The sequence below is a fragment of the Parathielavia appendiculata genome (assembly GCF_033297405.1).
Source record: "Parathielavia appendiculata strain CBS 731.68 unplaced genomic scaffold N657scaffold_3, whole genome shotgun sequence".
Taxonomy (NCBI): domain Eukaryota; kingdom Fungi; phylum Ascomycota; class Sordariomycetes; order Sordariales; family Chaetomiaceae; genus Parathielavia; species Parathielavia appendiculata.
Window position 1 is genome coordinate 2,736,272 of NW_026944222.1, and position 24,243 is coordinate 2,760,514.

Sequence of the window (24,243 nt, forward strand, 5' to 3'; positions counted from 1 at the left end):
TTCTCCCTTGACGACTCAGCGGGTCAACAGACTGCACCGCGGCAAACGTAAGATGAAGAACACCGGGAGGTTATGGAGACCTGTTCTCCGGGCGCAGCGTCGGGCCTTCTCGTCATCGTCGCGCCTGCTAGACAATTACGCCTTCATCGGCCTGGGACAGATGGTATGTGCCATTCGGATGCCAGATCTTGATTGGCCGCTGCTAACTGCCATGTTCGGCTAGGGATATCAGATGGCGCGAAACCTTCAAGCCAAGTTGCCGCCGAGTGATACCATCCGCGTCTTTGACATCAACAAGGCAGCCGCGGAGAAGTTGGCGCAGGAGATGAAGGCGCAACAAGCCGGCGGCGCGGCCGCTCAAGTGGCCACAAGCGCGGGAGATGCGGCGAGGGACGCGGTAAGTGTGACTTGCTGCTCTCCTCTGGCCCTGTCCGCTGGCTTTTATGATGAGTTTGTTTATGCATGACTTGTTCTAAGTTGGGCCGGATTACCGGCCTTACCGTGATTATTGTTATACAACAAAAGCCAATCCTCTGAGAAGCCAAGGGCCAGCCTTTTGTCTCACTGCGAATTAACAAGACAACAAGAGAGCCTAATCTGACTGGCTTGGACACAGGACGCAGTCATTACCTGCTTACCGGAACCGAACCACGTCAAGTCGGCCTTCGAATCTATCCTCTCGGCCCACAATGCTGCCCAGAAAGGCGAGCTCCACAGTCGGCCCAAACCGCGGCTCTTTATCGACTGCTCTACGATCGACCCTACCTCGTCACGAGAGGTCGCCGCAGCCGTGTCCTCCGCCCTGCCGAACGGCCAAGGCAATTTTGTCGACGCGCCCATGTCGGGTGGGGTTGTCGGAGCTACCGCTGGTACGTTGACGTTCATGCTAGGCGCGCCAGAATGTCTGCTCAGCCGCATTGAGCCGATCCTTCTCAGGATGGGGAAGCGGGTGCTGCACTGCGGTCCGCAAGGGGCCGGTCTCTCGGCCAAGCTTGCGAACAACTACCTGCTTGCGATTGAGAACATCGCGACGGCAGAGGCCATGAATCTTGGCGTAAAGTGGGGCCTCGACCCGAAGGTTCTTGCCAGCGTTATCAACGCCAGCACTGGAAGGTGCTGGCCGAGCGAAGTCAACAATCCCGTGCCCGGTGTCGTGGAAACCGCGCCGGCGTGCCGGGATTATACAGGAGGCTTTGGCATCGGCTTGATGCGCAAGGACTTGAGGCTGGCCATCATCGCGGCGAAGGAGGCTGGCGCTGAGCTTCCTCTGGCCGAGAAAGCGTCAGAAGTGTACCAGGCCGCCGAGGCGGAGGAGAGGTGTAAGGGACGTGATTTTTCAGTTGTGTATCGGTGGCTGGGTGGAAAGGAGTAATTTTCGCTCATGTGCAGGGTGCGTGTTGAATGTCTACCTCGCATCTTGTCTCAATATACCAGCCCTGTCACATTGTCCGTCAGCCCTGTCTCTCGGCTTCCTGGCTGTGCCAAATGGTTGGATGGCAGCCCAGTCCCACCGTTTCAAAGCGGGATGTTGTTGCATTTCTCGGCCTACTCGTTTGCTGCCCTTCAACACTTTCCGTTCCCGTTTCCAACCGCATGGCAGTCTTTCGGCTTTTTTCCGTCCCCGCGAAAGCCCTACTGGACCACAGAGTCGGCTCAGCAACGATGGAGAGCAAAGGACCCGAACTACAGCATCCTCAGCTTCACAACCTCCAACGAGGGTGAGAAGCGTCAATGGTTCATGCTAGGAATTCAACTTTACAACAGTAGCTTCAGAATTTCCGTTTCGCCGTCAAACTCTTTGCAACTCGCCTGCTCGATGCGACGAGTTCCAAAAGTGTTGGGACGTTTCTGCGCACCGAACATCATCCGCACGACGACGCTTATGAGGAGGCGGACGAAAATGTAGGACACCTACGATCCAGTCGCACTACTCTGTTCGACTGCTTCGATTGGGCAGTATCCCCATTGTCTGGCCGAATTTGGACGCCTCTCTCCTGCTCCACCACCACTCGAGAGCGGACCGCTCACTCCGAGTCAGTTTCTTTCAGTACTCATTTTGAGGGTGAGCTCACCACAACCGACGAGGTCCTCGCTCCTGGGGAAATAGAGCGTGTTGACGCAGACGAAGATGATCGCTGGCCCTTTCAAGCTCAGGAGGTGCCCGGACAATCTCTTTTCCCTCCTTCCGCCCTGCAGAGATCGCAATCATCTGTGACGACCCGGAGCATCCCTTCGACTCAAACCCATTACGAGTCCGTATCGGCCAACAACAGCTCTATTTCAAACAGAGCTTGGAGGATGGCGACGAGTTCGCAAAGAAAGTCGAGAGGTACGAACGGATTGCTCGGGCCAATTTTGGAGCCGGCGTTCGTACGCCCCCCCTCTACGGGGTTGTTCGGAATGAAAGGAACCAGCTGGCCGGCTTGCTGCTCTATCCCATCGAGGAAGACGCTCCTCTTTCTTCCGCGCTGAGACTGGGCACCCCTGATGGCTTGAGGGATCGATAAGCGCAGCAGATTCAGGATACAGTGGCTGCCCTGCACCAGGCCGGCAATATTTGGGGAGGTGCCAAACACGGCAATGTGTCTCATCGATGTCCATGGCGATGCGTGGATTGTTGATTTGGAGGCGGCCGGACTGAGGGATGGGTTGATGCCAACAAGGCGGGAACAGTCGATGGGGATCTGCAAGCCCTTGGGCGCATCATGGAGTCCATCGCGAGCGGCGGAGGGGATATCAACTAGCTTAGGCGGCGTCGCTTGGCTCACTCAGAGCCTGGAGGTCTTCAGCCACATCCACGTCGGTTGATCAGCTCTTTGCTTTGTTCTTATTTTCGTCGGATGCATCGCATGCCCCAGAGATACAGCCCGACTACTTAGCGCCCGCCTCTGTTGCGGCTCGCCATCGTGCAATTCGCGATTCCCAGCTGCGTGATTGATAGCACCGACGGACAGTACAGAGACTGCGATCGAGATCGAAGGCTTTCTGCTCGGCCGTATATGGATCAAGACGAGAAGGAACTATGAACGGGAATCCGGGTTCTACGCCAAGGAAGCCTAGATTTAAGGGGACAGTCATCAATTTTCAACGTGGCCGAACTATTCCGGCTCGACGCGGTATGGAATCCAACCCCAACGGGGGGCTACTGGAAGGCGATGTTTGGTTGCTTCGCGGAGCGGCGCGTCCTACCCTACCGTGCTGTGCTTTCGCGACGGCGAGCATACCATCGTCAAGTTGGCTGCGCCGGAATCCCTTGAAGGAGGCAGAGGTTCCCTCAGAGTCCGAAGACCCTGGCCATCCGTATTCAATATCCGTCGAACAGATGGCCTTGTCAAACTCAAACTATGCTGGAATCCTCTGTGAAAACCCCAGCGCCATACGAACGTAATCAGTGCGATCACTCCTCCCCCGAACGATACCGCCCATCCAACGGAATCTACGGTCGAACGAAATAAGACGAGGTCGACAATGACGAGGAGAACGAGCACTCTTGTCAGCCACTTCACTTTGCTTCGCATGATATTTGATGAAGACAGGGAGACAAATTGCTCTTGCCGCGGAGAGTTACACAGCCGTGGAAGAGCACAGGGGCGATGAACGGGCCGGAGGCGGTGGTGGAGGTGCCTCCGAACAGTGATGCGGACGTCCATGCCCGGAATGCTCAGGAGACGACGCCTCTGGATTCTGCGCTGGATTGAGAGGAGTTGGCCATGGGGCGGGTCGTTTCTAACGGCAATGTGCGGGTGGGATTTGGTACAGGTAGTCAGTCCCAAGAAGAGGTTTTAAGTCTGTGCTGAGTTCTTGTTTTAGGTTATAGCCATAAATTTTGACTCCGTTCGAGCAGATAGAGGGATTTCAATGGGCATACGCACCTTGTCTTTGACGACAGTTCACCAACCGTGGTCCACCAATGGCATACCGCCAACCCCGGGGTGCGCCTACTCGGGACCGGAAACGACCCAAGTCTCTCCCGGATACGACACACACCTGCCGAGACCACAAAGGGAGACGGTATGTCACCTGACTCAGCGGGGAGTGAACGTTCTAGGGCTCTTGGCCCGCGCTTGGGGGTGCTGTGATTCCTGAATTTGGGCTCGCTTTTAACGGATGGGAGGGCAGACTCCTGGTCCAGTCTCGAGCCAGTGTTCCATGGCATGCCCGCCCGGGGAGAAGGGTGGTTAGCGAACCCGCAGTGCATTGGTGTTTGTTCCTGACGGAGGGACGAGTTTATGCTGGGGTATATATGCTGGGACTGGACGTCGGCTTTGGAACTCCATCCAGACGCCGCGACGGATTGTGGTTTGTTTTTTGATATTCAACACGGTTTCTGTGATCTAACCAGACAACGCCTGCCTGGTTCTACAAACTAGGGCACTGTCTTCCAAGTAGTTTAATATCTTTCCACATACTCAGCAGGACACCATCCGACAATCTTGGCAACAACGAAAAAAGACGGAACAATGGACAAGATAGACCCTTCTCTGTTTCCTCCGGGGATGTCCCAGGACGACATTGAGGACGCGATCGCGAACTATTACTACTCGTGCACCGAGGTCACGCCGATGTGTCCTGTTGAGAGGACTACGCTTGGGTATTATCCCAATAGGGGAATCAATATCTTTTTCGTGATTGGGTATGCCACGGCAACAATGGTGGCGCTGGTGCTGGGTATACCCAAGAAGACGTGGAGTTACACGGGGTTCATTGCGGCTGGGTGTGCATTGGAGCTCGCAGGTAGGTGCTTCTTCTTTTGCTCTCAATGTTGTTGTTCCTTCTTCCTTTCTGTTCACCTTCGTGCGGTTTTTCTGGATGGATTGGTAGGTCAGGGGTAGTGATCTCAACAGGACTGGTGAGACAATAGGCCAAGAGGAAGAAGAACTGCAACAGAATGACAGTCTTATCTACCTGAACCTCAGCCATCGAATCACCTTATTTGAGGGACCCGCGCACACCAAAGTGACGAGCCCCTGAGTAGAAAACTAACCAAGACCAACAATACACCGCTAGGCTACGCCGCACGCATCCCATTGACAGACAACCCTTGGAACAAGCACGCCTTCGAGACGCAGATCGTCGCCATCATCCTCGCGCCCACCCTCGTCTGCATCTCCATCTACCTCACGCTCAAGCACGTCTGCCTTTCGCTCAACCCGGCCCTGTCGCGCGTGCGCCCGCACCTGTACCCCTTCGTCTTCGTCCCGCTCGACGTCTCATGCCTCCTGGTGCAGGCCATCGGTGGCGCGCTGGCCGCGAGCGCCGCGCTGAGCAACATCCGCATGGTCGAGCACGGCAACCGGTGTATCATTGCCGGCATCGTGCTGCAGGTCGTCGTGTTGCTCTTCTTTGGCACCTCTGTGGTGGATTATTATTTGCGGGTGAAGAAGTGGTGAGTGGGTGCTCGGAGTCGCCAGGCGGATAACAAATGGAGCGTTAGAAGGCAATGGGGTTGAGCAGGGTACCTGGGACTGACATGGGGCGGTAGGATCAACTCGAATGAGGCGGACCCCGAGGCAGTAGCTCTTTGGCGGAATAAGAAGTTCAGGGTGTTTGTGTATGCTGTGGCAGGAGCATATAGCGGCATCTTGATCCGCTGCATCTATCGGTAGGCCTTCAAGATTTCGTAGTATTGAAATTGGGATGTGGCTGACAAGGCAGCAGTATCGCCGAGATGGCTGGCGGTTGGGGCAATCACATCATGCAGGACGAGCCTTCCTTCATTGTGCTGGAGGGATTCATGGTCCTTATCCCCTGCATACTGCTAGCTGTCTTTTCGCCCGGCAGGCTCTTCCCGCAAATGGCAGCTCGCATGTCAGCCTCTGGACGAACCGGGTTGAGACGCAGGGGCGGCGAGAAGGGCGACGTCGGCAAGCAGACGCAGTCTGAAGGACACGCAAGTCAGCAGCAGGTGGTGAGTGGGAACGAGTCGGCTGACGGTGAAGCAAAGGTGAAGGCGCAGCCTGTGTCCAAGTCGGTGGTGGATGAACCTGAAGGCAAAGACTCCGCATGAGGGAGAAGGGGCCTCCGCAAATTGTTGGATTTGGCGCAGTGTAGGTGCTTGGCTATATTGGGAACCTAAAACATACCGTATTTTAGGGTTGCCCAGCATGTGCACAAGGGTAACTCAGATTAACTGAAAATTAATATCGGCCGTCCTGCTTCTGCTGGATTTAAGCTCTAGGCAAAGAAAGACATCTCTAGGCTCGACGCTGCCTATGTCATAGACTTGTCAGTTTGTGGTTTTCGAATGAAGATGCCAATAGAAGGTCTTTGACGGGAGTCACCGAGCTTAACTGTCCTTTACTGGGTAACATCACGTTCAACGGGCCTCCATTTGCCCCCTGGTAGATTTTAGTGATGTTCATTATCATCCCAGAGCACTGTATCAATCATATCGCTGAATGCTAGTTTGAATTGCTTGATCTAAAGCGGCACTTTGTCCTGATCACAAACATACAGGTAAGGGCTCTTATATACCAAGCTACCTCCTTAGGCTGCTGCAACTGACAAACAGCACCTTACATTATTCGATTAACTCGATGTAGTTCCCTCTTTGTGGCATGCAGTGACAATACCGGTGCTTTTCAAGCGATTATGAGGCTCTTTGAGTGCAATGTTGACCTTGCCATTGAGCTTGATAGCCTGTTTGGAGGCCCTTAACAATACAAACATGCTTGGTCACTCCCAGCAACTAGCCTCCTTGAACCTCTCCTCCTTGAACCTCTCCTCCTTGAACCACTCTTAGAATCTATAGGACGGAAGGACATAGTGACTGTCTTCGGTCTCTTCTTGTGCCTTCTCTCGCATCTGTATAAATTCCGTGGCTAGCGTTGCTGCCCCCGCCGGCACCGGCTGCTGCCTCGCAAAGGGTTTGGCCCCTGACGGACAGGTGCAGATACCCCTTTGTCGCGTCCTGTCGCGACAAATGAAGTGCCATCGCGACTAGTGAAGTGTTAAGTCGGCACACAAAATGCCGAGCAGCAACGGAAAACTAGACATCGCACCGCTTAACAATTCAGTGTTCGATCGGTTCCTGGCAACGGAGCACAGCAACTGCACCGTCATAATGTACGCATCCCCCCAAATCCTTTATATAACCGCTTTCATTCTGACACATAGCTATTCAACTTATAGGCAGCGTTGCCTCGAATTCTTCTGCGTGCTCGGCCCCAATAAGGCCGACGAGCCCCCGCCAACTCCTCCCACCCGCGCCAGCCCCCAAGGAGCCCAAGTTCACGCTCAACCTCCCCCGACCACCATCACCGACCCAAGCCCCATGGGTCTCATTACCATGACCTACCCGGATGCCAAGGTCAACCAAAGAGCCTACCCGCTCGGACGGGTGCCCGAGCGTCACAGCTCGAGGAATTACCACCACCACCACCACCACCACCACAACAACAACAACAACAACGGCGGCGGCAACCCCACCAACCACCGCACCCCAACCAAGCATCCTCTTGCCAGTATCGATGAGGTGCTGGAGAAGACGATCGGAAACCCGTCCGAGAAGGACTTTGCCGCCGAGAGCATTGCGGTGCGCGACTTCGGCGCCGAGGCTGCCGCGCGCCACAAGAGGAAGAGACTGCACGAGGAAGGCTGGGAGACTCCCGGCTACGATCATGAGGCAGAGAGTTCCATCGCCGCTAAGGATAAGGGCAAGGAGTTCGTGACGGAGAAATGGAAGGGTAAGGGCAAAGAGGTCGTGAGAAGGACGGTGCTAGAGGACAGCGTGAATGGAGAGGAGGTTCTGGGAGATGACTCGGATGATAGCGGTGCTATTTGAAGGTTTTCAGAGGAATACGCTGCCAGGGTGATGAGAATGGAAGGCACGACGAGGATCGTTCCAAACCTTGGCCCTTATATGGTAGTGGTACCTTGGTACTCTACCGCAGAATTCGAAGAAATGCCACAGATGCAACTGCGGGACGGCGGTACCTTACACATGAAATCTCATACTTTCAAAGATGTTTCGTTGGACTCCGGGTGGCGACACAGCCATTATGTCATCGATTCCACGATTCTGACTACCAGGTCCCTTATTATGAAAGACCAAGGTCACAGATGACAGAGGACGCATTCAACCCATCTGCATCTTCTCAGCACTTCTTGTGTCGATTTTCTCCAAGTCAACAATCTAGATACGTCCAGTTACCGTTAATTTACTAAAACCTCACTTCCTTGACAATTCCTGTGTTTCCCTCGCAACCAGAATGCCAAGCAGCAAAGGCACACCCACCGATCCCGAACTTCGCGAGCATCTCAAGGAAGGTAAGTCTATCCATCTTATGGCCCCGTAAGCAACGGGAACTTGTGATGCGGTTGCATTAAGCCCAGCCTTCGTCAACAGAGATCCAGCAAGAGCCCAATAAATCCGGAGATGGAAAAGGACAGTGGGCAGCTTGGAAGGGCATGAAGCTGGCCAAAGAGTACGAGGCGCACGGCGGTGGTTACGAGAACGAGCCTGGCTCCAAGAACGAACCGAAGACGGGTGCGCCCGTGGCCAAGACGGAGAGCAAGAAGCAGGAGGAGTTGGATGATTGACCCCGTCGTTACAGCAGTACGGAGTGCCAGTAGGGTAGTTTGACAGCTGATGAGCCCTTGTCAGGTCAATGAGGAAAGCACATGCAGGCCGCGTGCCCCTCCCAACTCTTGAAGATGCTACTTACCCTCTCCAACTCCCAACAGCTCATTGAGTGATTCAAGTAAAGTGCTAGATGCATGCCGGAGGCAGCAATCTGCACTTGGCGTCCGCAAAACTCGCCTCACTTATTTTGTACCGTCTGGTGTTTACCACGTTGCAGCTGTTGCTCCTCGTTCCCATTTCCAAAGGAAAGCCAGTCACACCACCAAGGTGCAAGTTGCAAGTGGCCTCTAGGCGATTGGAGCCATGGCGCAGCATCATCTGCATACTGCTTTCTACCGTGGGAGGTTCAGCCTCCATATAATACGTCCAGGAACAGGAAGCAAACGAGCGAGCAGAGCTGGAGCGACAGGCCTTAGGAAACAGACGGTTGACGAGAGATGGGACGCTGGAGCCGGCAGTGCTGGCCGAGTTTTACCTACGCCCGGGAAGTACCCCTCGTGGGTAACCCACTCAAAAATAGGTAACACCCGACACCCTCCCAACCTAACATAGGTACACCTCCCCCGGGGTTTTAAAGGCTAGCGCAAGACAAGCCCCACCGACTAACCAAAACAAGCAAGCAAGTAGAGGTACTTTGAAGGGAGTAGAACATCATTGATTTTTTAGTACTCTGTACTTCCACCTTCCGCTGCAATTACTTTCCGTAACCTGTCTGGCATCGAGTGCGCTAGCCGAAGTAAAAGATCCTCCGGAATTGCATCCCATGCCTCCTGAATAGCCATACGGAGAGCCGCAAGACTAAGTCGTTGAAGATCTGGGTAGTCGTCCTCGATAAAGTTCTTCAGCCAGTGCCAGAGGTTCTCTATCGGGTTGAGGTCAGGGCTCCGAGCAGGCCACTCTAATACCTCAAGTCCAAGTGCCGTAAGTAGACGCCTGGTTGAGAGAGCTCTATGAGCAGCAGCATTGTCTTGTTGAAAGAAAAATTCGCAGCCGTTAGACTCCCAGAACTGCCGTACAAGTGGAAGTATAAGTTGTTGATATTTCTCGGCATTTATACCTGTGACGAATCTCAAAGCCCCAACTTCTCAAAGGGACTCCTGAAGGTTATACTTGACAACGGGGTGAGGTTCGGTGAAGCCAAAGGGTTCACAACAAGCAATGTCCAAGGGTATTGACAATCTTGCACTTGAGTTGCTTACTGGAGAACTCCCAGAGTCCTCCAGAACGAGTGACTATATACTTGGTAGAGCGTTCTTGATCGCCCATGATCGCAGTCTACCAAGAGCTGTTGAACTGAGTGGGTTCCTTGGCACCAAGATTCACGGACTGAGCACTGATGTTCAATGCGAGACTCTCAGTCAGCACAGATCCATCACAATGACACAGTTCCTGACATAGCGTCATATCAGGGCACAATGTCTCTATATAAGGGGGTAATTCCCCTGGGAGGATTAGAGGGTAAAATTTTCTGTTAAAACAAGAAAGGGAGATTCTGAGACACCCTAACCCACTATCTTGATCCTTCATTTGTGTGGTCACTCTGGAATCGTGACTCCAATTCAAGCCTCATTTTCATACCTCAATCTGTTCAATACCATTTGGTTGATCTAAGCTTACTTGAGCATGTAACTGTTGGCTGCCCAACAAGAGCTATCCTTGATCGCCTTGGGTAGCCAGCTACCCAAGTCTACCCTTGATCGCCCGGCCCCCACGGCTACCGTGTGGGCCTCGTGCGGTTCCTGCAGTTCTGTCTTGTGCCCCACTGGGCCTGTACATATGGTTGGTTCGTGACATACCCCCGTATCCCTTCTCCTAGAAGAGCCCGGGTCCCTTATACCGTCCAACGAAGCAGCCCCAGAACATCCAGCCGTGTGGTTTTTGCCGAAGAAGTGCCCAAGTACGAGGGTCTTCAGTTCGTGCACAGTAATCCACCTCTTCCACGTAGGGGTATTGGTAGCCCAAGTCTCGTCGCTAAAGATAACCTTCTCCCAGTCCTCAGGATTAGGTCGCAGAGCCAACTGCTCCTGTGCAAAGGCGAGTCGTGCAGCCCGGTGCTGAGCAGTTAGTTCAATCCTACAGGGGCGTTTCCTCCTCGAGTAACCCATTGATCGTAGAGCATTGAAGATCGCAGTCTCTCCAAAGAGCTCAAAACCCGGGATATAGTGCTTCAGATCTCCCCATGGGAGCTCGCGGAAGAGGTTATCGGCTTCGAGGTAGTGGCGGAGAATCTCTTTCTGCGGAGTACGGGGTGCTCGCCGCGGCCAAGGACAAGAGGACGGCGGTGGCGAAGAAGTTGAAGGCGGTGGAGGAAAGGGCCCTAGCCGATGGCTGGGTTGTGTAGTTTATTTTTTTTCTTCCGTTTCCCTTTGGGTGAGGGATAGAGGTGGATAGAGAGGGTTTTTGCCGTTTGGGAAGCACTCCTGGCGTTACTCCACCTCAGGGCGTAGTTGGCTGACAATGAGTCCGATTGCGCCGGCTGGCCCAAGCTCCCGCGCATCCACGCATTGGCCAGGGACCTAGCTCGGCTCAAGCTGGCTTCACCGCCAAGCCCTTCGGCTTTCCATCGATCGCTGCCCGATCCGGCCCGCTAATCGGTTTCCTCCACCAGCCCAACCTTCCCACTTCTCCATTTCCCGGTTTGTAAGTTGCGACAGAGAACCCCACGGTGGTTCCCCTCCACTGATCGACGACGATCGGGAGTTTGCGCTCGCTCAACCTTGCATTTCTGAATCTCTTTCTTCTTGGACAATCCTTTATTTACTTTTGCGCTGTTTTTACAGAACACAGCTGAGAAACACATATTGACGTTGTACGCGATACTCCCTCCTTGGTGCTGTTGTCGCGCGGGTGCTAGTTTCGTTTGTTTATACGGAGTAGCCCACTGCACGTAAACAGGTAATCTGCCAGTCGCAATCGTTGTGCGCCTCGAAACTGGCGATCGGCCTCCCGCAGCCCGCCGCGCAAACCTGCACTCTTCCGAGCGGACCACGCCAGCTTTCAGCTTGTTTACTCAAATCGTCCGACCGAACCACTCTTTCCCACGGTTTCGCGTACAACAGCGCACCCGACCGCACCGCGCGCCCACGACGTTAGCCCCTGACATTCCCGAATCGCTCCTCTGCGGCCTCGGTCGCAATGAGAAAAGCCAATTGAAGCGACCATGGTTCGTGTCACGGAGGAGCTGGCTCTCTCGCCAGAGCACGTCACTCTCTACTACGCCAGCGACCCGTTGCTCGGCAATCTGCCTGTCCTGATCTTCCACGGGCCTTCGACCACCGCCAATTACACCCTCAACAGCTCCCGCATTCAGATCCACATCTACAGCCCGGCCGGCTACCAGTCCTTCCCGCGCATCACTGTTTCGCCCAATTCGCCGTTCTACAGTGTCGTCGCCCACCTCCCGCGCGAGTTCCAGGGCGACGAGATCTGCAGGGGCCTGGCCTTTGGTCTCTACAAGTACTTTACCGAGCTGCCTGAAGTCGTCAAGGACCATCTGAAAAACCAATATCCCGTCACCCGTGCCCGGCGCCCAGGCTCGGCACCGTCCCTCTTCGGCGAGCAGCATGCCGCCGACCTTGCCAAAGCCGCCGTTCAGGCAGAAAACACACCAGAGGTCGTCGGGATCCTGGAAGATGCTCTGCGGACGCAGCACGTGAGCAGTGTCGATATGGATCTCGTCCTGCCACCAGGCTCCATCGTGCCCCTGGAACACGCCGACTTCGACGAGATTCCCGACGACGAGGACGACATACTGGATCCGACTTTGCGGCAGTACAGCGGGTACAGCCCCTTAGTGAAGCTGTTTGGAGAACCTGTCTTCCTTCCGACCTCCAAGCTGCGGCGAGCGCCGTCGCGGCCTACCTCGCTAAACCGGACCAAGTCCTTTTCCAAGAACCAAAAGGTGGAGCTGCGCATGAAGATGGGCGAGCTGGTCGACACGGAGGAACGCTACGTGCTCAAACTGAATGAGCTCGTCAACAACGTTGCCAATGACTTCCGTCAAAAGGCGAAGGAGCGCCCGCCCGGGAGCATCAGTCCCTCGGACGAAGACCTGGAGAAGCTGTTTCCCAAATCGGCAGACAGCATTCTCGAGAACAACTCGGCCTTTATGCAGAAGCTCCGACGAGTCATGGATGAGACCGAGGAGGAAGCGCTCAGGGACATGGAGCTTCCGTTTTCTGCCATTAGACTTGCTGGCCCCAACAAGGGCAAGGATCCGAGCGGTGCCGTTGCCATGGCCAAGATCTTTCTCGAGTGGTTTCCCAAGTTCACCGAATGTTATCAGGACTACATTCGCGCCAGCCAGAACTTCCCACAGCTTCTCAATGCCTTCCTCGACAGGCAGTCGAGTTTCCGTCAGCGAGTTGTCCAAACAGGAGAGCAAACCATCCGCTCGCTCCTCATTGAGCCGGTACAACGACTACCACGATACAGCTTATTCATCGACCAGATAGTCGCCTGCCTGCCTATGACGCATCCGGCGCTCCAGCTATTTCTTCGAGCAAGAGACATCATTACTAACATCTGCTCCATGGACGACCCGCTTCCAGACAAGCCCCACGTCACAAACCGCCTTCGCGCCATGGTTGAGCATTGGCCGGCGGACCTTCAACCGCACGGCCGGCTGATTCTCGCCGCCGACTTTCTTGAGCTCGCCGCACCGTACGTCCCTGTTCAGCAGAATCAGGAGGCGCCGGACCGGCCAGGCATTTTGCTCCTCTTCTCTGACTGTATCGTCATTCTCCAAAAGCGGACAAACTCGAGCATCAACGGCCGAGACTTTCTGCGCGAGATTGACAAGCCATCGCCTGCTGGCTTGCTCGCATCCATGACCAACGCGGCTGGAGGACCTGGGAGTTGGGAATATGCATTTACCGGCTGGCATAGCCTCGCTGATGTTCGTTTCACCGAGTCCTCTGACGGCCGGCTTATCTGGATGACATCGACCCAGGAGATGAAAGGTGCCCATGCTGGCGAGTATTTCACCAGCAAGGCCATGACGTCGAGGTGCTTTTTACTCCAGGATCATTACGAGGGAAAGGCCAGCAAATGGAACGAAGACATTGTCAAAGCGCGGATCGAAGGCAGGTTCTCCGAGAAGGAAAGGGAAGATCCCACCTGGACGCTCCGGACGGTCAGAATGCAAGACAACAACTTTGGCCTGCACGCGGCTGTCTTCCAGGAAGGTGCCCACCAGCTCATCGAGGGCCGCAGGGAGCCCGCTCCCATCCGCGTCGTTCTGGACAACGATAAAGGCACCAAAGGGGCGCCTGTCGGCCATTACGGCGTCGAGATTGTGGTCGAGGTTCGGAGCGGCGACATGCGCAGGGTATCGATGAATACATTGGGCCTGAACGGAAAGAAGTTCACCGACGACATTGCCCTGGAGGACTTCCTCCCTACCCTCTCGCGCAGGATCATACAGTTGCTCAGCACCCAGTTCAGCATCTCCAACGTGAGGCTCGTGCCAGCCCTGGTTTCCTATTATACCAAGGTTCTGCGCGCAATCAACATTAACGCCAAAACCGAGAGGAACACTCGATCGTTCCTCTCGTCCTCGCCTGTAAAGCTGCTTTCAAACTTCCTTGTGGGCAACACTGCGTCATCCAACAGCACCTCGGTCGACAATGTGGGTATCAACGGATCCAGGCATAAGCGGACCCGCTCCAACAGCACTCGAGATGTCACAGTGATATCCGGTTCGGTAAAGGACCGAGACATTCCCCGTCTCACTGTGGATGAAGAGCCGCCCGAGAACCCGTTGGTTCGGCTCGAGCAGACTTTCACTGGCTACGTCGCCAACATGCAGGCACGCAAGGGCTACTTCATCGGCCGCACTTTGCTGAACAGATGCATGGCCGACGAGACTGCCGTCAACGACCTCTACAATCGCCTCATCGAGTTCCCCTTTGACCTGGATGCTGCTTCAGAGCTTGGCACAGAGGTCATTTTCGCAGCTTTTGAAAAGTTCATTCGCATCGCTTGGCGCGAGCAAATAGGGCCGGTCATGACCATGCAGCACTTGGAGGCTCTCCAGGTACGGGCTTCCAAGAAGGTTGTGGGTGACTTTGCCGACTTTGTTCGGTTTCTGTTTGGAGACATGGCCCCCCAGAATCGCCGGGCCTTCACTGCCCTGATCAAGCTGCTCGCAGACCTCCTCGACGGCTGTAATAATGACGGCGATAGGGGTGCGTTGACGCTGGCTTTTGCAGAATTGCTAGTCGACGACGGCAGCGCATCGACCTACATCAACCTTCTCGACCGCCTGGTTGAGGACTGCGACCGCATCTTCGAAAAGGCAGACGCCGCAGATCCCACAGGTTTACTCTCTGGGGGTTCTCCCTACGAGTCTTTGACCGCCAGCAGCCGCAGCCAGAAGTCAATAACGGGGTCAATGACGTCCAACACCTCGTCACTGCGGAGGAAGTTCGGATTCGACACGCTCTTGCGCCAAAACAGCAAGACGGAGACGGACCGGCCGTCCATGTGGCGCACGCTGAGCAAGCACAATAAGACGCTTAGTTCGGAGAGCAATAGTCTGTCGAAGGCCAGCAGATCCAAATCAGTGGACATGGGCCACAATTACACATTACCCAACAGGCTGCGCCGCCCTGCCTCCCGTGACCGCCCTCCCGTTGCCGGCGCATTTGATGATATCGGGCACCGGCCTGCCAGCTCCTACCGGCTCGAGACTATTGGCGAGCCGGATGGGACCGACACGGCCCAACCAAAGTCTGCCAAGAAGAAGCGTAGGAGTTCCCTTTCGGACCTGAAGTCCCTGATGGAGGCAGCAAGCTTGGAGGACGACCAAGAGCCGCCTCTCATGCCGCTGCGCATCAACAGGCAGCAGACAGCCGAGAAATTCAACTCGGTCCCGCGCCCTCCATCACCTTCCAAAATTCCCATCAGTCCCCAGTCGCAAGTCCAAACCTTCCGCTCCTCCAAGCAGAAGGAGAATGAGGCAGACCCATTCCAGCCGCCACTCGAGTCTCCCGAGGCCGAGAAGCCGACAATGCAGAGAATGCGTGCTAGAACCATGACGATCTCGCAAATCCCAACCCTCAAACCGCCCCCGTCTCGCATCCCTGCGCCGCCGCCGCCAGAATCGCCGACCCGGCCGTCCTCCAGCCCCGGCAAGCCGCCAGCACCAAGCAGCAGCCAAAAGCTCCGTCTCCAATCCCCCCAGAAGCTTCGCGAGCGCTTGCAGACGGAAAAGAAGGCCGTCGACGAGGTCGACGCGTCCCTCCAATCCGAACTCTCGCGCATCTCGGAGGACATGGCGCGCGTCAACTCGGCACTGCCCCGGTCTGCGACGGGCGACATCCGCAAGCTGTCGGCGGCCGTCAAGGCACTCGAGGACCGCGTGCCGCAGGTGATCCGGGAGCTCGAGGAGCGGCACGCTGTCATGCAGCGCGACGTCGAGGCCACGCTGCGGGCGACCGAGGCCAAAGTGAAGGCTATTGATCAGCTGTACAAGGAGGCTACGGCGGAAAATGAGCTGCTGTATGAGAAGTTCAACTCCGAGCTGGGCAAAATTGTGAAGGCGCTCCGGGGCAAGGGGAGGGAGGAGAAGGAGGAGCTGGTGGGGCGGTTGAGGGAGGCGAGTGAGGATGCGGCGAGGGCTAAGAAGGAGAATGCACGGTTGAGGAGGGAGATGGTCAGTTTGAGGATGCTTCTTAAGGGGGCTACGACTTCGAGTGGCGGCGATGGCGGCGGCAGTGGGGAGGGGAATTAGGTGATCGCTGGGTTGCTTGGGTGGGGATTGGTTTCTTCCGGCTGGTGGTTCGTGATAGGATCGGTGAAAAGGAGGGTTTGGCGTTGACGGGCTTGCCTTGGCTTATTCGGCCTGGGTCGTGTGGGATTATTGTCTTGTGTTGGGAATATCGGTTGTTGGTTGTGATGTGTTTAGTTTAGGGATCCGCTGCTCGGACGTGGCGCGGACACGGTGTATTGCGGGGGTTTTGGACTTCGATGTTCATCTGGCCCTGGTATCAGCTCGCATAGCAGCAGGAATACTGACATGATTGTGAATGCATACCATTTCTGACCAGGTTCTCCTTGAGGGGTATCATTTGACTGTTTAAACCACCACCACCAATATGGCTGACAGCAGAGCTAAAAATGCTGCGTCGCCCCTTGCTCTCCCATCCTCATCAGCACCTCCTTGGCCTTGCTCTCCTCGACCCAGCACTCGAAGAACAACGGTCCTGCCTCGACTGCCCTTATTGGCCGCGTCTTTGCTCCACCAATATCCTGCCCCGCCACCTCCCTCCCTTTTCCCTTGGGCTGCAAGTTTGGCTCGGACGGTATCCAAGCCTGGGGGTGCTACTCAGACAGTCAGCAAATATCCTTCTACATGGATCGCAATAAAAGTTGAGAGGAGATCAAGACGAAGGAACCCACCCCAATAGGCGCCCGCCCCTCCTCATCCAACTCCACCGCCACCGTAAACGTACACGTCTCGCCTTCTCTTCCCATAACAGGTAGCGGCCCCATGCCCTCGGCGACACTCGCCATGCGCCGCAGCGCCCCGCGCAGCTGCTCGTCCAGATCGCCCCACGCAAAGGAAGGATTGAGCGGGTCCAAGCCGAGGTGGCGCTCGCGGGCCTGCTCGGAACGGGCGTCGCGCGCGAGGACCCGGGCGAAGTTAGACATTGCTTTGTAGGTTTCCTTGGCCAAGGGCGGGTTACTGCTGGATGATTTAGGAGTTGGCCAGGCAGGCAGGGACGGGGTGGAGATGAGCCAGCGTTCGAGGACTGCGCCCGGGGGGGTTGTGGTTGCGGGTTCTACTTGGGATGGAGACTGGGATGGTGGGCTGAAGGAGGTTGGCACTGGGGAGGATGGGGATGCTGAGGGGTTGAGGTTGAGAGCGGGGTGGGAGATTTTCATGGGAGCGTGGATGACGATTGCGATGCGCGAGACGTGGCCTGTGGAGAGCTGGACTGCGACTGCGTCGACGGCGTCGCGGATCCAGGCGCAGACTTTGGGGTGACGGTTCTGATGCACCGGGAGGTTGTAGGCTTTGGTGGAGAGGAAGGTGGACGGCGGGTAGATGTTGCGGTAGTAGAGGATGTTGTGGATGGCAACGGTGAGGAATGAGTTAAATGAAGTCAGGAGGATGTGCGCGTGGTCGAGCGAGAGGGAGTTCTCCTCGACATCGGGGCCGGGGTTCGGATCTGGTTGTGGCATTGTGGCGGTTATGTCTGAAAACTTGATACCTAGGTAAAGTAATCTGCAAGATGGTTGTTTTCCCCGCCGCCTTGATAGCTCTTGTTAGCGGATCGCGGGCTTGTTGACGCGACTGCTTGACGCCGCTGTAACGCCAAATCATGTGACTCACTGGATCATTTATTTCCAGGTTCTGCCGTTGCCTGCCAAGGCAATTTGGGGCAAGCCTCTATCTCGACCACCGTGAAAGAAAAGACGGAACAAAGAACGAGAGCAAGAAAACAAGGGAAACGGAGATGGAGGAAAGATATAGGCAAGTATTCTGAAGAGGTATCAGTATGAAGAAAATGAAAAGAAAGATGTAACGTTATACGTATGGGAAGACAAATGGAAGGGAAAGAACCAGGATTGAAAGAGAGCTGCGTTCCGCTACGTTGACAAACAAACTGAGTGGGTTCCATGGTTTGTCGGCCCCCTCCTCCCCTGCAACCAACCCCGCAGCACGCCGGTACGCGTCAAAACAGACGAAAGTTCAAACTACAGTAACCCAACGCTAATTGCGAATCCACCTTGTTGACCGTCTCTCGCACCCCACATCACTGCCGTTTGTGTTCGGCGAACTCCCAATACCCAACAAGCTCTCGGAGCAACGCGACTCGAAGAGTGCTTGCGCTGTTAACATCTGTTTGCTTCGTTACACTCAAGGAATACCAATCGCCCTGCTTCGAGCCGCGCGACGCGCACCCCAGCAAGATGGATGAGCATTTGGCGCAGCTGCTGGCCAACACCCAGGATAAACTTGAAGGGCCCCGCAAGCGGGCCGAGCTCGATCTCCTGCACGCCGAGTCGAATCCAGAATTCCCTTTGTCGCTCGCCCGCATTGGCGCCCACACGGGCGCCCCCGTCCAGATCCGCCAGTCGGCCCTGACCTGTCTTCGAAAGTTCATCGAGAAGCATTGGGCCCCCGACGGCGCGGACGATGCCGGCAGTGCCCATACCGGTGGACCTCAGATTCCGATCCCCGACTCGACAAAAGAATATCTACGCAATGCCATTCTGGAGCTGGTCCTGAGCCCCGAGGATGAGCGCAAGGTCAAGGTTGCGGCAAGGTGAACTTCAACCTTCCCACACACACAGTCTGGCGTTGACATCGGACAAGCTGACACTGCCGCCAGCTACGTAGTCTCCAAGATCGCTGTGGCCGACTTCCCCGACCGCTGGCCCGCCCTTCTCCCGTCTGTTCTTGCCATCATGCCGACCGGCACCGACGCCCAGCTCCACGGTGCCCTTCGAATTCTTCAAGATCTGGTCGAAGAGAGCTTGACAGACGAGCAATTCATCAACGTGGCACGGGACATCATCAAGGCCTGCTACGACGTCGCCCTGAACGAGAACCGCAAGCAAACACACCGCAGCCTGGCCGTGCTGGTTTTCCGGAGTTGCTTTGACCTCATGGACATTGTCAAGGAGGACCACAAGAAGGAGGTCAAGGCATTTGCCGAGCAGGTTCTCAGCGGTTGGTTGCCGTTCTTGGAGCAGGTCATCAAGTCTCCGCTTCCTCCTTTGGCCGACGACTCGGGCTCGCAGCCCGATGACTGGTACGGCCCGATCGCCCTCAAGGACCAGGCCGTCAAGACCCTCATGAAGATCCGGGGCGTCTTCCCCTCTCTTCTCCTCCCGCAGAGCTTGGCCTTGTTCACCGCCACCTGGGAGGAACTTTCAAGACTGGCGCCGTCGTACCAGTCCCTGTTCATTAACTCGGATGCCCAGAGCCGGCTCGAGGATATCGACGGCCTCCCCTTCACCCTCGACTTTCTGGTCCTAGACGAGCTGGACTTCCTCAACCAGTGCATGCGGGCACCACCTGTGCAGAAGCAACTCGGCGCCGAGATCGAGGCGCGTGGCGCCGTCCATGATACTCCGTGGGTGTTGGATTTCATCGGCCTTTTGGTCTCCTACTCCCAAATCACACAGGAAGAGGAAGGGCTGTGGGACATTGACGTATCGCTGTACCTTGCAGAGGAAACGGCTGTCTCGTCTAACTACACGGCCAGGACCGCCTGCGGCGATTCGGTCATCAAACTTGGCGAGTGGCTGAACATGCGGGCTCTTGAGGGCTTGTTTGCTTACACTAAGACACTTTTTACGGGAGAGCCGGCTAGCTGGCAGAAACGGGAAGCGGCTCTCTACCTGTTCAATATCGTCTTGAACGACTTTCAAGACATGGAGAAGTCAGTGGCTCCTGAGATTGCAAACGCCTACCTCGAGCTCGTCAGTTACGCTATCAAACAGGACCAGCCGATCCTGCGTGCTCGCGGCTACCTCGTCGCCGGTGCCTTAGCCCAGACGTACCAGCCAGCTCTTGGTCTCGTTGATAGCGTCGTGGACGCCATCACCAGAGACGACTCGGAGATCGTGCAAGTTTCCAGCGTCAGGGCCGTCGAGGGTTTCATCAGGGGTGGCGTTCCAGCTGACCGGCAGGTTCCGATCGTTCTCGCCATCCAGCGCTTCCTGGAGGCCAAAGACCTCAGCGAGCTGGAAGACGCTGATGACCTCCTGGTTACGCTGCTTGATACCCTCCGCACTGCCATCAGCATGGATACCAGGATTGCTATCCAGCCCGACAGCAAGGCTGTTGACCTCCTCTTCCTCATTGCCAAGCACGGCGCTGCCAATTTCCATGTGACTCTGATCGTCTGCGAGACCTTTGAAGACATTGCCAGAACATTCAAGGACAATGAGGGGCCTCTCAAGGACATGGAGCACCCTCGCCTCTACGCGGCCCTTTGCAGCAAAGTTTTACCCTCAATCACTGGGACGTTTGACGTCGCGAATCTTACTCAGGATGACCCGCTCGTCACGGTTTGTTCATTCGGGGCTGTCTTGTTGCATCGTCTACTGACTCCATCATAGCTGGCCGCCGACCTTCTCTCACTCCTCGTTCAGTACGGCTCCGAGCCACTTCCTGCCGGTTTTGTTGCCGCTACCCTCCCCAAGCTCCATCATCTCTTGATGACTTCGTCCGAGGGTGATATTCTGCGGCCGGGCTCCGAGGCCGTTAAGTACATCCTCATGCACGACCATAAGCAGGTGTTTAGCTGGCATGACGAGAATGGCCGGTCTGGACTTGAGGTTTGCCTCAGGATCATTGACCGCCTCCTCGGCCCCGGCATTGAGGACACTGCGGCGTCGGAAGTCGGCGGTCTGGCCGCCGAACTGGTCGAGAAAGCTGGACACGAGAGGCTTGGCCCTTTCCTGCCGCAGCTTCTCCAAGCGGTGGCTGTCCGTCTGGACACTGCCCAGGCGGCCCCGTTCATCCAGTCTCTGATTCTGGTCTTTGCCCGGCTGTCCCTCGTGGGCGCCCAGGACGTTGTCAACTTCCTCAGCGACATCCAGATCAATGGCCAGGTTGGGCTGCAGGTGGTTCTCAGCAAGTGGCTCGAAAATTCGATCAACTTTGCGGGCTACGATGAAATCCGGCAAAAGTGAGTTCTCCAGGTTATCAAGGCGATATGTGATGCTGACTTGTTCCAAGTGTCATTGCTTTGTCCAAGCTGTACTCGCTGAACGATTCACGCTTGGCTCAAACCATGGTCAAGGGCGACCTGATCATCGCCAACACGGATAGGATCATGACCAGGTCGAGGGCCAAAATGAGTAAGTTGCGCTACCCCCAAAACTCGACTCAACAACTAAGGCTCTTCCCCCAGACCCCGACCGATACACCATCATCCCGGCACCGCTCAAAATCCTCAAGGTTTTGATCGAAGAACTGGTCTCGGCGTCAGGCATTCAGGCAGCCGCCCATATGGCCGCCGCGGCAGCGACGGAGCTCGCCGATGAGGACGACGACGACGGCGACAACGATGGCTGGGAGGATGAGCCCGACGATACGCTCGACCTGGCGCTCGGCAGCACCAAGTCGGATCTGATGGGCTGGGCCGAGGGCGCCAGCTCGCGCCAACGCGACGACGAGACCCAGGCGTACTTGATTGACTTTTTCATGCGCGCCGACGCCGAGAACATTGCCGAGTTCCACAACTGGTGCGGCATGCTGACCGAGGACGAGAGGCGCAAACTCAAGGAGGCGGCGCACTAGGACCGCGCTGCTGCGCATCGTTTTGGGCAGGTTGTGGCTTCGTGGCTTGCTGGCGAGCAGATGCTGCGGCGGATGCATTGGAATCCGCGACGTCCGAAATAACGCAATGATCAAGAGATCCAGTCGGACTATACGTGGTGAAGGTGGGAAGAACGTGCGTCATGGGTCGATGGCCACGAAATAGGATTGTTGAGGTGTAAGAGAAATACGGCGTGTGAGAGTAATTACCAAGCCTCTGCTATGAGGCGCGCAGGAGTGAAGAGGAAGAACACAACGAGTGTGGATATCATGAGAATCGCATTGTTGATATGATAGCTGTGGGCTATTGCATAAGTTTATCCCAGGAAACAGAAGAAATGGAAATTAACCAAACTTAGCAGAGTCTCCCAGCCTGAAAGATACTGAACCTGTCTCGGTGTATCATGTGAACTGTCTGTTAAGTGAGAATTTCATGCCCAGAGCTGTGATAGATGTCAGACGTCCGAGACATGAAGCACATGGGGAGATTTGGGAACGTTCCGCTCGACGTAACTCGCCTTCCATATTGTCATTTTTTCGTTATCATGAGGAAACAGTTATTTTTACAGTCGGACGGCAAAGCATCCCCATCCTCATCATCAGCCCACAATCTGTGCTTGTCCTTCCTTAATCTTCCCATACCCGTCAACGCATCAAATGCAGCATCCCACTAATCATCCGCCACATCCTGCTTGTTCCTGCCTCTCATCCGGCCGCCACATGCCCAAATGCGCCAACAAACTAGATGATATCCCCTCCGCCAAACCCACCAAACCCACCAAACCCTCCCCCTTCCCTCCCGCGGCCGCCGCCAAACCTTGGCTGGCCCCCAGGCCCAAGCGGATCCCACCTCGCCCCAGGCGGCACCTGCCCACCAAACGTCTCATCTCCGTCTCCTCCGGGCCTCGGCCCCCGAAACAGAGGGTCGTCAAACGTGGGATGCATCCCTCCTCCACCATTTCCTAAACCTCCTGGTTCACCATCACCAGGCCGACGTAGTCCGCCCGGCCCAATCCCGCCGGCGCCAGCACCGCCGGTAAATGAACCCCGGATGGGATCGTGTGGACCTAAGCCCGCCGGGTAGAGGTCGTCTCGTCCTAGGCCGCCGAAGCCGCCGAGTCCACCGGGAACGGGGATAGGACCGCGCGGTGGACGATTAACTTCATATTCATCTTCAAAATCCGGCGGTGTAAAGTCCGCAGCGGGGATTGGATGGCGCGGGGGTGCGGCGAGCGGGTCCGGAGCCGGGTAAGGCCGGGGAGCCGCCGGTGGGGGGAGGTGGGCCGGGATTCCGGTAGGCGGGGGTTCGTTGTGTTGGGGTGGTGGGGTGCGACGATGCGGGGTGGAGGTTGACGGGGATTCCGTGTACCCTTCTTTTTGCAGAGAGGGCAGGAGGCGTTGAATGACGGAAATCTTTAAGAGGGTGGAGAGGTCTGCGCCATTTGATCAGTAAGTGTACGGCAAGAAGAGAAGGTTCCCGGGAGAAAACGTACCCTTGATGCGCTCCTCCGAGATGAACAGGGTCTTGAATTTTTGGGGTAGGTCGCTCCTGTCCTCGACGCCCACTTGGTTCAGACTAATGCGCAGGGGCAGGGAGGAGGAGGAGATGTAGTCGCGGGTGGTGATGTCGAAGCGGGCGATGCGCTCATCACCCCTGGCCAGACCGCGCACTTCGGTCTTGGCGCCCATACGGTCAATGTGTATTACGAATTGCATCGAGGACTGGTTGTGGGCGTAGATGAAGCTGTGCGAGCCTATAGACCTGTTCCATTGAGGTGGCAAACGGGGCGCGATGCGGGCACATTCTGCCTCTGGATACTGTTAGCCTCAGTCGAGAGGTAGCGGACCGGGGTCCGTCACGCGCCAATTTTCTTATCCTCGTTGAAGCCGAGCAGTCTGAAGCCGAGATTGATCATGCAAGCATGAACGAAAAGAGCAACGCAGTCGAGGGAGCTGCTCATGTCGGACGTCGTGTCGTCTTTCTCATGGGTCGGCAGGGCGTTTGCCATGGCCTCTAGTACGGCCGGGGGGCCAAGAGGGTCGGGTGCCATGGTGTCTCTGGCACACTATGTGTCTGGTGAGAGCTGTAGCTGTTGATGGCGGTTCGATGAATCGATTAAACATGTGATTTTTGAGAAGAGCTCTCAATGATTGAGGATCAAGAAGTTGAAGCCATTCAAGGCGGGGCAAGCAGTGACGTACAACGGCAACCTGGAGCTTCAGCCTTAATTGTGGAGTTAGATACGGATTACAGGGCCCCACTAACTGCCATTGCTTTCAGACCCACTTCCCTTCTTTCCTCAAGCTTGTGATTAGTAGGCATGGTACGGATTACCGAGTTGCACAACAATATATTCTAATGTAACCAGCAATT

General features: G+C 55.9%; 11 protein-coding genes across 11 annotated transcripts; 9 read left to right on the top strand and 2 right to left on the bottom strand.

The window, feature by feature from the left end:
* Positions 1 to 52: 52 nt before the first annotated feature.
* N657DRAFT_567530 (uncharacterized protein) lies at positions 53 to 1,372 on the top strand (the record flags this gene model as incomplete). The annotated part of the gene is made up of 3 exons (XM_062788519.1): positions 53 to 163; positions 224 to 397; positions 617 to 1,372. The coding sequence occupies 3 exons, from the start codon at positions 53 to 55 to the stop codon at positions 1,370 to 1,372; spliced, it is 1,041 nt and encodes a 346-aa protein (XP_062650196.1).
* On the top strand, positions 1,187 to 2,829 carry N657DRAFT_308164 (uncharacterized protein). The gene is made up of 2 exons (XM_062786722.1): positions 1,187 to 1,718; positions 1,774 to 2,829. The coding sequence occupies exons 1-2, from the start codon at positions 1,494 to 1,496 to the stop codon at positions 2,470 to 2,472; spliced, it is 924 nt and encodes a 307-aa protein (XP_062650197.1). The 5' UTR covers positions 1,187 to 1,493; the 3' UTR covers positions 2,473 to 2,829.
* A 683-nt stretch (positions 2,830 to 3,512) lies between these two features.
* Positions 3,513 to 4,273, top strand: N657DRAFT_307887 (uncharacterized protein). The gene is made up of 2 exons (XM_062786721.1): positions 3,513 to 3,759; positions 3,811 to 4,273. Exons 1-2 carry the CDS (start codon positions 3,637 to 3,639, stop codon positions 4,084 to 4,086), a joined length of 399 nt encoding a protein of 132 aa, XP_062650198.1. The 5' UTR covers positions 3,513 to 3,636; the 3' UTR covers positions 4,087 to 4,273.
* A 187-nt stretch (positions 4,274 to 4,460) lies between these two features.
* N657DRAFT_654797 (RTA1-domain-containing protein) lies at positions 4,461 to 6,130 on the top strand (the record flags this gene model as incomplete). The annotated part of the gene is made up of 5 exons (XM_062794536.1): positions 4,461 to 4,734; positions 5,008 to 5,386; positions 5,483 to 5,602; positions 5,659 to 5,967; positions 6,094 to 6,130. The coding sequence occupies 5 exons, from the start codon at positions 4,461 to 4,463 to the stop codon at positions 6,128 to 6,130; spliced, it is 1,119 nt and encodes a 372-aa protein (XP_062650199.1).
* A 794-nt stretch (positions 6,131 to 6,924) lies between these two features.
* On the top strand, positions 6,925 to 7,937 carry N657DRAFT_670458 (uncharacterized protein). The gene is made up of 2 exons (XM_062795544.1): positions 6,925 to 7,065; positions 7,132 to 7,937. Exons 1-2 carry the CDS (start codon positions 6,968 to 6,970, stop codon positions 7,781 to 7,783), a joined length of 750 nt encoding a protein of 249 aa, XP_062650200.1. The 5' UTR covers positions 6,925 to 6,967; the 3' UTR covers positions 7,784 to 7,937.
* Positions 7,938 to 8,210: 273 nt separating this feature from the next.
* Positions 8,211 to 8,541, top strand: N657DRAFT_567255 (uncharacterized protein; the record flags this gene model as incomplete). The annotated part of the gene is made up of 2 exons (XM_062788495.1): positions 8,211 to 8,268; positions 8,348 to 8,541. 2 exons carry the CDS (start codon positions 8,211 to 8,213, stop codon positions 8,539 to 8,541), a joined length of 252 nt encoding a protein of 83 aa, XP_062650201.1.
* A 1,201-nt stretch (positions 8,542 to 9,742) lies between these two features.
* On the top strand, positions 9,743 to 9,982 carry N657DRAFT_643216 (uncharacterized protein; the record flags this gene model as incomplete). The annotated part of the gene is made up of 1 exon (XM_062792504.1): positions 9,743 to 9,982. One exon carries the CDS (start codon positions 9,743 to 9,745, stop codon positions 9,980 to 9,982), a length of 240 nt encoding a protein of 79 aa, XP_062650202.1.
* A 1,369-nt stretch (positions 9,983 to 11,351) lies between these two features.
* N657DRAFT_643219 (uncharacterized protein) lies at positions 11,352 to 16,621 on the top strand. The gene has a single exon (XM_062792505.1). The coding sequence runs from the start codon at positions 11,745 to 11,747 to the stop codon at positions 16,317 to 16,319; it is 4,575 nt and encodes a 1,524-aa protein (XP_062650203.1). The 5' UTR covers positions 11,352 to 11,744; the 3' UTR covers positions 16,320 to 16,621.
* Positions 16,622 to 16,699: 78 nt separating this feature from the next.
* Positions 16,700 to 17,773, bottom strand: N657DRAFT_568982 (DNA-binding protein; the record flags this gene model as incomplete). Its single annotated transcript, XM_062788627.1, has 2 exons — positions 16,700 to 16,909; positions 16,988 to 17,773. The coding sequence occupies 2 exons, from the start codon at positions 17,771 to 17,773 to the stop codon at positions 16,700 to 16,702; spliced, it is 996 nt and encodes a 331-aa protein (XP_062650204.1).
* Positions 17,774 to 18,270: 497 nt separating this feature from the next.
* On the top strand, positions 18,271 to 22,238 carry N657DRAFT_643222 (ARM repeat-containing protein). Its single transcript, XM_062792506.1, has 5 exons — positions 18,271 to 18,861; positions 18,928 to 20,614; positions 20,666 to 21,237; positions 21,288 to 21,409; positions 21,463 to 22,238. The coding sequence occupies exons 1-5, from the start codon at positions 18,506 to 18,508 to the stop codon at positions 21,849 to 21,851; spliced, it is 3,126 nt and encodes a 1,041-aa protein (XP_062650205.1). The 5' UTR covers positions 18,271 to 18,505; the 3' UTR covers positions 21,852 to 22,238.
* Positions 22,239 to 22,372: 134 nt separating this feature from the next.
* N657DRAFT_688965 (uncharacterized protein) lies at positions 22,373 to 24,060 on the bottom strand. Its single transcript, XM_062796966.1, has 3 exons — positions 23,734 to 24,060; positions 23,363 to 23,680; positions 22,373 to 23,302 (listed from the first exon to the last, which is right to left on the bottom strand). Exons 1-3 carry the CDS (start codon positions 23,918 to 23,920, stop codon positions 22,611 to 22,613), a joined length of 1,197 nt encoding a protein of 398 aa, XP_062650206.1. The 5' UTR covers positions 23,921 to 24,060; the 3' UTR covers positions 22,373 to 22,610.
* Positions 24,061 to 24,243: the final 183 nt, after the last annotated feature.

Coding starts and splice junctions, on each gene's coding strand:
- N657DRAFT_643219 (XM_062792505.1), top strand. CDS start 11,745: ATGGTTCGTGTCACGGAGGAGCTGGCTCTCTCGCCAGAGCACGTCACT.
- N657DRAFT_308164 (XM_062786722.1), top strand. CDS start 1,494: ATGGCAGCCCAGTCCCACCGTTTCAAAGCGGGATGTTGTTGCATTTCT. Junction 1,719..1,773: donor CTTCACAACCTCCAACGAGG/GTGAGAAGCGTC, acceptor CAGTAGCTTCAG/AATTTCCGTTTCGCCGTCAA.
- N657DRAFT_643222 (XM_062792506.1), top strand. CDS start 18,506: ATGGATGAGCATTTGGCGCAGCTGCTGGCCAACACCCAGGATAAACTT. Junction 20,615..20,665: donor AGGATGACCCGCTCGTCACG/GTTTGTTCATTC, acceptor ACTCCATCATAG/CTGGCCGCCGACCTTCTCTC. Junction 21,238..21,287: donor TACGATGAAATCCGGCAAAA/GTGAGTTCTCCA, acceptor ACTTGTTCCAAG/TGTCATTGCTTTGTCCAAGC.
- N657DRAFT_670458 (XM_062795544.1), top strand. CDS start 6,968: ATGCCGAGCAGCAACGGAAAACTAGACATCGCACCGCTTAACAATTCA. Junction 7,066..7,131: donor AGCAACTGCACCGTCATAAT/GTACGCATCCCC, acceptor TTCAACTTATAG/GCAGCGTTGCCTCGAATTCT.
- N657DRAFT_688965 (XM_062796966.1), bottom strand. CDS start 23,920: ATGGCACCCGACCCTCTTGGCCCCCCGGCCGTACTAGAGGCCATGGCA. Junction 23,681..23,733: donor CAACGAGGATAAGAAAATTG/GCGCGTGACGGA, acceptor AACAGTATCCAG/AGGCAGAATGTGCCCGCATC. Junction 23,303..23,362: donor CTCGGAGGAGCGCATCAAGG/GTACGTTTTCTC, acceptor CAAATGGCGCAG/ACCTCTCCACCCTCTTAAAG.
- N657DRAFT_307887 (XM_062786721.1), top strand. CDS start 3,637: ATGCGGACGTCCATGCCCGGAATGCTCAGGAGACGACGCCTCTGGATT. Junction 3,760..3,810: donor GCGGGTGGGATTTGGTACAG/GTAGTCAGTCCC, acceptor TTCTTGTTTTAG/GTTATAGCCATAAATTTTGA.